The sequence below is a fragment of the Triticum urartu genome, chromosome 1 (assembly GCF_003073215.2).
Source record: "Triticum urartu cultivar G1812 chromosome 1, Tu2.1, whole genome shotgun sequence".
NCBI classification, from domain to species: domain Eukaryota; kingdom Viridiplantae; phylum Streptophyta; class Magnoliopsida; order Poales; family Poaceae; genus Triticum; species Triticum urartu.
In genome coordinates, this window is record NC_053022.1 from 98,021,181 (window position 1) to 98,029,939 (window position 8,759).

Here is an 8,759-nt window from a genome sequence, read left to right on the forward strand (position 1 = left end):
TAGTAACATAGCTTAGTAAAATTTGATGTTACTAGTCTAAGTTGTTCTTCACTGTGACTAGTCTTAAAATTCATGGACTTCGTTTCCTCCAAATTTATGAACCAACGGTCCATTTTATTACTCACACTCACAAAAAAAAAAAAAAAAGAAAAAGAAAAACATACAACGGGCCCAAACGCAAGCGCCCATTCCACCCTAACCCCGAAAGGCTAAAACCCTAGACAAAAGCTCAGCGGCGCAGCACAGCCCAGCCGCCGCGCACCACGCTCTTCCCCCTCCCCCTCCCCCTCCCTCCTCCGACCACCTTCTCCCGAAACGCACGGAGATGCTCTCCGCTGCCTTCGCTGTTCACCCCGCCGCCGTCGCGTCGCAGCGGCATTCTGTCCGCCAGCGCCAGCAGTTCTGCGCTCCAATCGGCACGGCGACGCCAAGGCGGCGGTTGCCAGTGGCGATGCTTTCGGTCACCAACGCCGTCGCCACGCAGAGCCGCGAGAGCGCCCCCGCGTCGCCTCGCAAGCTCTCTTTCCCGATACTGGTACGATTGCTGATTTGAGATTTAGCCGTATTTCATTACCGTTCAATTTATTTGTTATTTAGATACACGTGGCACTGTATATTTGGATATCTTTTGTTGCTTCAGTTTTAAATCAATATGCGTTGGTGGTTGCAGGACTGTTTCAGTTCGGCACTTATTTAGGGAAACCATAAAATAAAAATAAAATCGATTGTTTAGCATATGGGTATGGCGATATACGAACCTGACTAATGTGAGCCTCACGGTTTGGGCATACATCATCATACATTTTGAAGCGATGTTGGCAATGAGCTGACATGGAATAATTGTGAACCATATCCTTTATTTATTCCTGTGCAGAGTGGCACTGCAAACACTTTTAGCGCTCCGATGGAGAAGGATAGGATATGCCTGCTTGAAATCATGAGTTCATTAGGAACTTTGTTCTTTTAAAATTACACTTGTGTGTATTGATTGCTATGTGTGTTGGATTTGTGATTTGCTTATGTGACACCGCACCTGTTATATTCTATTTTGAAATGGGCATGATCACCGTTGTATTCATTCTGTAACAGTCGCTTTAGCAAATTTAACTGAGGTCATTTAGGTGTGGTCGGAGTTCCATAGGTACTCCAGGATGACAACACTGAGTTGACATCTGATATTCAGTTAGTGGTACAGTTGTTGAAAGCAGAAGAGACCAGTGTTTTAGCTGAAAAAAAAGGAAAGCTGGAATCAAAGCTTGGTGGGCTCCAGTTCTACAATTGGGCTTGCCATTTTGAGCCAGTGAAAGCATCCTTCTTTAAGTTTGACCAAGTTTATAGGAAAAATATATTAACATCTACAACACCAAAATATTTTCGTTAGATTAGCCATGAACTATATTTTCTTACAATATATATGATTTTGTAAACATAATATTTTTTTATATTACTTGTTCAATCTTAAAGTTTGACTTAGGACAAAGCTAGAAGTAATTTGGAACGGAGGAAGTATTGTATACAAATAACATCCCATTAACTAATGTCATAGTATGGCTCTATGTAAAGATGGACGAGTGAAACCACAAAGCAAAAGCATGACCTGGTAGACGTTCTGTTACTATAGTTAATTGATTGCATTAAGATCTTGTGGTTTATGTTTTAAATTTTGTTGTTGCTTTCAACTTTTCATATTCATGTATCCTAAATTCTGTCTGCTTACCTCAAATCCTCTTCCTTGGCTAGAACCTTCTCTACTGACTTTAAGCTCTGGCATTATTGAGTATCCATTCATCATTCCCAATTACTTCCAGCATTTCAGTAAAGCTCAGTTGAATTGCTAATACGGTCCACATGGCAGGAGAAAGCATATATTATATTTGACTCAGTGCGCTTATATTTATAGGTGAATAGTTGCACCGGGAAAATGGGGAAGTCTGTTGCTGAAGCAGCTGTGTCTGCTGGTCTTCAGTTAGTTCCGGTGTCATTCAGTGCAATAGAGGTTCCTGATGGAAAGCTCAACATCTGTGACACAGATATTCATATTCATAATCCATCTGAAAGTGAACGTATTCTCCGTTCAATTGCTAAGGACTACCCAGATATGATAGTTGTTGACTACACTGTGCCTGATGCTGTTAATGGTAAGCATATTAGTAATTTTGACTGAACAGCTGAGTTTCCCTCTAGATACAAATATAACACTGTAGACAATAGTTTATATTCCATCTGTACTATTGTTAATTCTTATAGTTAATCCCTTGTGATATCTAAAACGGTGTCTATTTACGAGCAGTGACAGTCAAAGTTTCCTATTAGAGACCATGCCCATATCTAAAAAAGCGTCTATTTACGAACCGAGGGATTATTTATTCATGGTTAGGCAAGCAATTTGTCTGCAATTCTTCCCAATGCTTTGATGTTCTTTGTTTGTAGATTATTTGCTCAATGTTTTTGCTGCTATTGATCATGACATGGCTTGCAGCCAATGCTGAACTTTACTGCAAACTTGGCTTGCCATTTGTAATGGGCACAACTGGTGGAGATAGGCAACTGTTGAACAAAACTGTGCAGGATGCGAATGTTTATGCTGTGATATCCCCACAAATGGGGAAGCAGGTATAGTTATTTTCATCACCTGGTCAATGCATATGATCTTTCCCTTATTGACACTGTAACTTCTTATTAGGTTGTTGCTTTCCTTGCTGCCATGGAAATCATGGCAGAGAAATTCCCTGGTGCATTTGCAGGTTACAAACTAGAGGTATCCATTGATCTTTACGATAATAAAAATCATGATTTCCTTCTGTATTCTCTGTTTCAACAATTTTTTGGTGCCTCCCTTGATTGCCATGGGTTGTGTTCATTATGGGCTCAGTACTTGTCATGGTATGCAGAGTTATCCTTGAAGTTAATTACATTATTAAGGAGTCGTGAGATGGTGCAGAGATGTTAACTTGACGTAGTAACTAGTAAAATATCTACAAGCCAATGTGGTGGAATATATACGAAAAGCTATTCTAATAAGACAGGAGCTGATCAGCTGACATGCCACAGTAATAAGGAGGGAAAGTAGCTACTGGTATAAATTCTCACTGGTAATTCGGAGCGAGGAGCAGGGGTATCTTTTAATTAATTGGAAACAGTTTTGATATCCAGTATGTTAACAAATTTATCTGCTGAAGCATAGTAAATATGTCGCCATTGTAAGTTGAAACACCTTGGGTATGTATACCTAGTACCTATCCGTTCTTGCTTCATCTAAAAGGGTTATTAACATGGATGGGGCCAGAATTGTAAGCCTGCGAGATGCAAATGCACATAGACACAACTTCAGAACTGTTCTTCAATTTCTTATTAGATTTTGAGCAACTTATCTGTACTATTTATATGCACGGGTTTTGAAAGACCTGTTGTTTCTGTGATAGGTTCCCTTGTGTGTTCAAAAGCATCATGCAAGTTGAACTGAACATGTGAGCATGCAGGACTAATGCCACCGCCCACCATCACATCCCAGACACATACATCACAACTATTCTTCTCTGTTGGGAATAAATTAGGGAGCGTTTGGATCCTTAGTAAGAAACTGTTATAGCCTTGCCCGGCAAGGTTTGGTGTTTGGAACTGTTAAAATATCTTAGCTTTTGTGGGCCAGCTAGCTTGGGTGGGCTAGGAAAACCTTGTTAGCTCAGGAGAGCCAAATCGGCTCGCTTCCGACGGCAAACTTCATGCGCGGAAAAATCGACGACCCACTCCTAACAACGATTTTCACGGGGCAAGGCTGGTAAGAAAAAGAACCAAACCGTCCGATCAGGCAAGGCTGGCAATGCGAAAGCTGGCTAGCTGGGCTAGCCGAGCAATTTCCTTACTAAGCAATGTAACCAAATGCTCCCTTAATGAACAAACTGCTCTGTCGGTATATGCTGTGTCTACTTTTTTATTATGCTTCCATCGCCTCTACATATGTTTCTAAATGCCATTCACATAGATTTTACTAGGTTGTATGAATAAAGATATCCAATCCAATCATTTGTTCCAAAAGTGACACAAATCATTAGAGCATCTCTAGCAGACCCCTCAAAACGCGGACCAGTTTACAGTTCGCTCGTTACCTCGGATACGGGTCGAAAACCTCCGTGAAAGAACAGAAACTGTAAATGGAACTGTAAATTTTGAATTCAAGATTTCGCGGGAGAAATAGAACGAGCTCGTAGTTCGTGATTTCCATACATAGTTCATACATACACTAAATTACACTAAATAGCTAGGAGGAAGGCGGCCACCGTAACCGTACAGCCAAAAATTGGCTCACCGGAGCCATCCGGGTGCGGTGGCGACGCTGCGGCGGCGGACATCCTCAGTGGTCGTCGTTGGAGATGAGGTCTACGTAGATGTTGTCCTGCGCCTTCTTCTCGTGGCGCCATGTGTCTTGGTTGTCGACGAAGTCCTTCTCCTTTGCGAGCCCCTGCTCGAGGAGGACGTCGTCGAGGTTCACAAGGGATCGCCGGCGCTGCTCCTCCTCCTGCGCGCTGCGCGCCATGATTGCCTGCTCGAAGATGTCTGCCTTGGCCGGGGGGAGGAAATCCTCCTGCTCGATGACGCCACCGTCCGACAGCACCAGCTCTGCCTCGAGCTCCCGCTTCAACACGCGGAGGGCCGGGAGATCCACCGGCTTCCTTTTCACCTGTGTGAGGAGCGGCGTGCAGGGACTCGACCCCTCTGCGGCGGAGGAGGAGCCCGCTCCAGAGAAGATCCGCCCGTGCCGGCGGTCGTACTCGTCCGTCTCGCGGTGGAGCAGCGACTCCGGCGGCTGGAGGCCGTGGTTGGTGTACTTCTTTGCCGCGCGCTTCCTCGCGCCGTCCGCTCAGACACACTGCTGGCGCTCGGGGTCGTCCCTCCTGCCGGAGCTCCACATTCCACCCCACATGGTGGTGTTCGGCGGCGGGATTAGACTCACCTGCGGCGAGAAATAGAAGGGGGATTGAGGAGGATTGGGGAATCATGGCTGCAGGGGAATAGGGTTTCGACCCGTATCGGCGCCGTGAACTCGTAGATATACCGCATCCGCGGGGGGGGCGGGGGGGGGGGGGGGGGGGGGGGGGGGGGGGGGGGAGGTTACGGGCCACCATAAAATGTTTTACGGACCGGGCGAGTATACGGGCTTTGTTCTAGCCAAAAAAGTGGGCCGAGCTCGTATAGTTGCCGGGATTTTGCGGGTCCGCGCGTTTTGAGGGGTCTGCTAAAGATGCTCTTACTATTGTGGATATGTGATTCGATAATGTCGGTCTCTTCACCTTTGAACCATCACCTGTTGGATTTGGCACAAAAAGTTGGAATGAGAACTAATACTTGTCTGTGGTCCAATTTGCCACAAGCAACTCTTATAAAGAAGTGAATAGGTGATGGCAGCCCATTCATCTTTGGACCATCATTGGATTTGGCACAAAGAGTTGGGATGAGAACTAATAATTATCTGTGGTCTGATTTGGACCAACCAATAGCATAATGTTCTTAAAATTGGCAATGGGTACCCAATACCCGCGTACCCCGCGGGTAAAACCCCATTAGGGTAAGGGTATGGTATTTTTTTTAACCATGGGTATACACTTGGGAAAAAATTTATACCCATCGGGTAGAGCACGTGCGGGTTCAGGAAGGCCAAACATGTACCCGCATACCCGTCTACATATAAGTATTACACGTTGAACGTGCCAACCTAAAGGCCCAAAAGGTCGAAGCCAACCTAAAGGTCCAAAAGGTCGAAGCCGATCGGCCAATCCCCTTGACCCTCCTGTATCGCTAGCCCCAGTACCCAATTCCTCATCCCCATACCCCCACTCTCTCTAATCCTAGTGTTAGCCCAGCTGCCCCTCACACCATCTCTTTCCCAACCTCCCGTCATCTCCTCCACGATCCCGCTGACGCTACCCCTTCCCTTGCTGCACAGGCGAGCATAGCCAGCAGCTGCTAGCAGTGCCATGGTGAACGAAGGACAACGTCATTGAGGACCAGTTTTCGTAGCAGGAGGAGTGCGACATCAGCACCAACACGGACACCTTCCTCTGTGTGTCACCGGCAAAGGAGCGGGGCCACGATGATGACGATGTGGAGGGTAGTACTGCTCCGGCACCGACGCCCTCTCTGCTTGTGCGCGTCAGGTCGCTGTCAATGTGCCTAGGTGGCGCCCCTCTATGATCAGATAGCGGGTTGGGCGTGACCGTGGAGGTGGCTGAGGTGGCGCTAGGCTTGCGGTGGTGGTGGCTAGGAGCCGACGGCGTTGAACTCCCAACTACTCCTGCATTGACAATAGGGAAACTTAACTTCTTTTGTTCTTGTGGCTAGGGTTTTACCCGCACCTGAACCTGGCTGGTGCCATGTTGTCTTAAACATGATGCATTATTTATTTTTACTCCGTAACGACACAGGGCGTTGTGCTAATATATAATAACATATACAAATTTGAGAATATGATACATTTCATTTAGTCCAAATGTGCTGTGTGGTGATTTAATATTGTTCAGCCAGTAAGTATAACTCAGATGATTAGAGATTTCTTATTTTCCTCCATATATGAATACTGCCGTTCTTTCTTCTGAATGCCTAATTACATCATTTTTTGTTTCGTATCATTGCTGACACCAATGACCCCATTTTAAATATCAAATTAACATACTTCCATAGGTAATGGAGTCCCATCAAGCGACAAAATTGGACGTTTCTGGCACTGCCAAAGCTGTAATCTCTTGCTTTCAGAAGTTGGGTGTCTCATTTGACTTGAACGAGGTACCATCAGAACTTAAGAGAACTTTTCAAATTCAGCAAACCATCATCCTGAACTCCTTTTCAAGAAATCTTATCTCCGATTTTATTGATTTATGATTAGTTTTGAAGGGTTGCCATTTATGATCTATAAAAATAGTTAAGATTTATGTATGCATCTCAAGTGCCATTTCAAGTGTCATCTGCTTGGACACTTGATCTAATTTACCAGTTACCTGTCCCAGTTGGAACTTTACACCATGTAATGCAAATTTCAGTCATAGATTATTCATATTCAGCAACCTGTTAACCACCTAAGGAGTTTGGTGCTTTATTTAGACTTCATGTCACATTAAGTTCAAATTGGCATGAAAGTATCTTACTTTGATTTAAACCATGTCACATTGAGTGCCAATTCAAACTTGAAAGCATCTTAGTTTGATTTGGATTTAGTTCATTATTATGAATTGTAGTTTTTGTCCAGTAGTCCTGAATGCGGTTGTTCATAAGCATACTTGGTCTTTTCTTTCTAATGCAGCACAGCCATCTGAGCTTATGTGGAGAAAGGTATGCAGTTTTGTATTGTTTTCTCACACTGTTTTGATGTTGTTGGTGTAGGTAAACTTGGTTAGGGACCCAGAAGAGCAGCTTGCCATTGTTGGTGTCCCAGAAGAACATCTCGCAGGGCATGCATTTCACAATTACCATCTCACTTCGCCTGATGAAACGTAAGTTCTCTTCCTTTCAGAAGATGCTAGATTATGTTTTGATTTTGGGGACCTTGTCTAGTGTGATGGACTGAGGTAATTACTATTATGTACCGAAGTACATGGCCCCACTCTGGCAGCTCCCTGTCATTGGCTAAGATCCCCATTCTCTCGGTTAGGTAGTTTATCCTTTGAATTGGGAATATATCTTTATCTCAGGCCTTAAGCAAATTACAGTTATGCTTTCTTGGATTGTTAGCCCTCTATATGAAGAGGACTCCTTGTGATGAATAAAGCAAGCATAGAATTACAAGAGGACCCCCTATGACTACGATGAATAAAGCAAGCGGAGAATTAGAAGAATAGTTCTTCTATCTTGCCTTCAGTGGAAGAGCCCTTCCCCTTTCTCCCTGCAACCCTAGTACACAACAGCTTTGGTCTTCCGGTACATAACAATTGCCCTTGTTATTATTGCAGAGTATCATTTGAGTTCCAGCACAATGTGTGTGGCCGTTCAATATACGCAGAGGGAACTGTTGATGCCGCCATGTTTCTCCACACAAAGGTCAGGATTGCTAATATGTGATTGCCTGGAAATTTTCTGCCTAGTGCTTTGGTCGAGTCAGGTTGATGTTGACCACTGCTTTGCTACTGCAGATACGATCTGGGGCGGACAAGAAATTATATGATATGATCGATGTCCTGAGAGAGGGCAACATGAGATGAACAGGGGTATTTTAGGGTTAGGAGGAGAGCTTATGCAGCACTGTGATGGCGTGTTATAAAAAACTCTTGTTTTGCAGCAAAATTAGGTCACTGTCCGGATGTAGCATCTTTTCGTTGTAATTGAATCTTAGATTTGTTTTACTAGTTATTATTGTAACTCTTATTTACTTCTCGACGGGAAAAAGAGTCGTTTGGGCGAAATAAAGAGTTAACTTGGGCTTCTGTTTGAGGCCAGAGTTGGCTGTTGTTGTGGCACGAATGATGGAAGGCAAATTCAGTACGAATAATATATTGTGGAGGTTGAAATAGTTTGTTAATTATGGGTTGTATGACATCGATGTGGATTATTGGGAATGTATCTGGTGCACCGGGGCAATTGGTGCTACCGGTGCACCGGACCCCGTTGCACATTCAAAAATGTTTGAAAAAATTTAGTGTATTGACATAACGTCAATGTATGTTTTCACAAAAATTCAAATCAAAATTTGAAATATTGCTCAAGATACATAAATGAAAATTTTGTAATTAATGTGCTAATGAGCCAAAACTGAAGTCCAGCTTGTGTTATGTACT

At 44.0% G+C, this 8,759-nt stretch overlaps 1 protein-coding gene across 1 annotated transcript; it reads left to right on the forward strand.

Moving 5' to 3' along the window:
* The first annotated feature begins 201 nt into the window (after nucleotides 1-201).
* On the forward strand, nucleotides 202-8,503 carry LOC125550301 (probable 4-hydroxy-tetrahydrodipicolinate reductase 1, chloroplastic). Its single transcript, XM_048713274.1, has 8 exons — nucleotides 202-535; nucleotides 1,901-2,138; nucleotides 2,480-2,613; nucleotides 2,684-2,758; nucleotides 6,676-6,777; nucleotides 7,372-7,481; nucleotides 7,938-8,025; nucleotides 8,118-8,503. The coding sequence occupies exons 1-8, from the start codon at nucleotides 326-328 to the stop codon at nucleotides 8,184-8,186; spliced, it is 1,026 nt and encodes a 341-aa protein (XP_048569231.1). The 5' UTR covers nucleotides 202-325; the 3' UTR covers nucleotides 8,187-8,503.
* The last annotated feature ends 256 nt before the right edge of the window (nucleotides 8,504-8,759 follow it).

Excerpts from the sequence above, each read along its gene's own strand:
- LOC125550301 (XM_048713274.1), top strand. The coding sequence starts at position 326 with ATGCTCTCCGCTGCCTTCGCTGTTCACCCCGCCGCCGTCGCGTCGCAG. Across the intron at positions 2,759-6,675 it reads TTGCAGGTTACAAACTAGAG|GTAATGGAGTCCCATCAAGC; the intron begins GTATCCATTGAT and ends ATACTTCCATAG. Across the intron at positions 6,778-7,371 it reads TCTCATTTGACTTGAACGAG|GTAAACTTGGTTAGGGACCC; the intron begins GTACCATCAGAA and ends TTGTTGGTGTAG.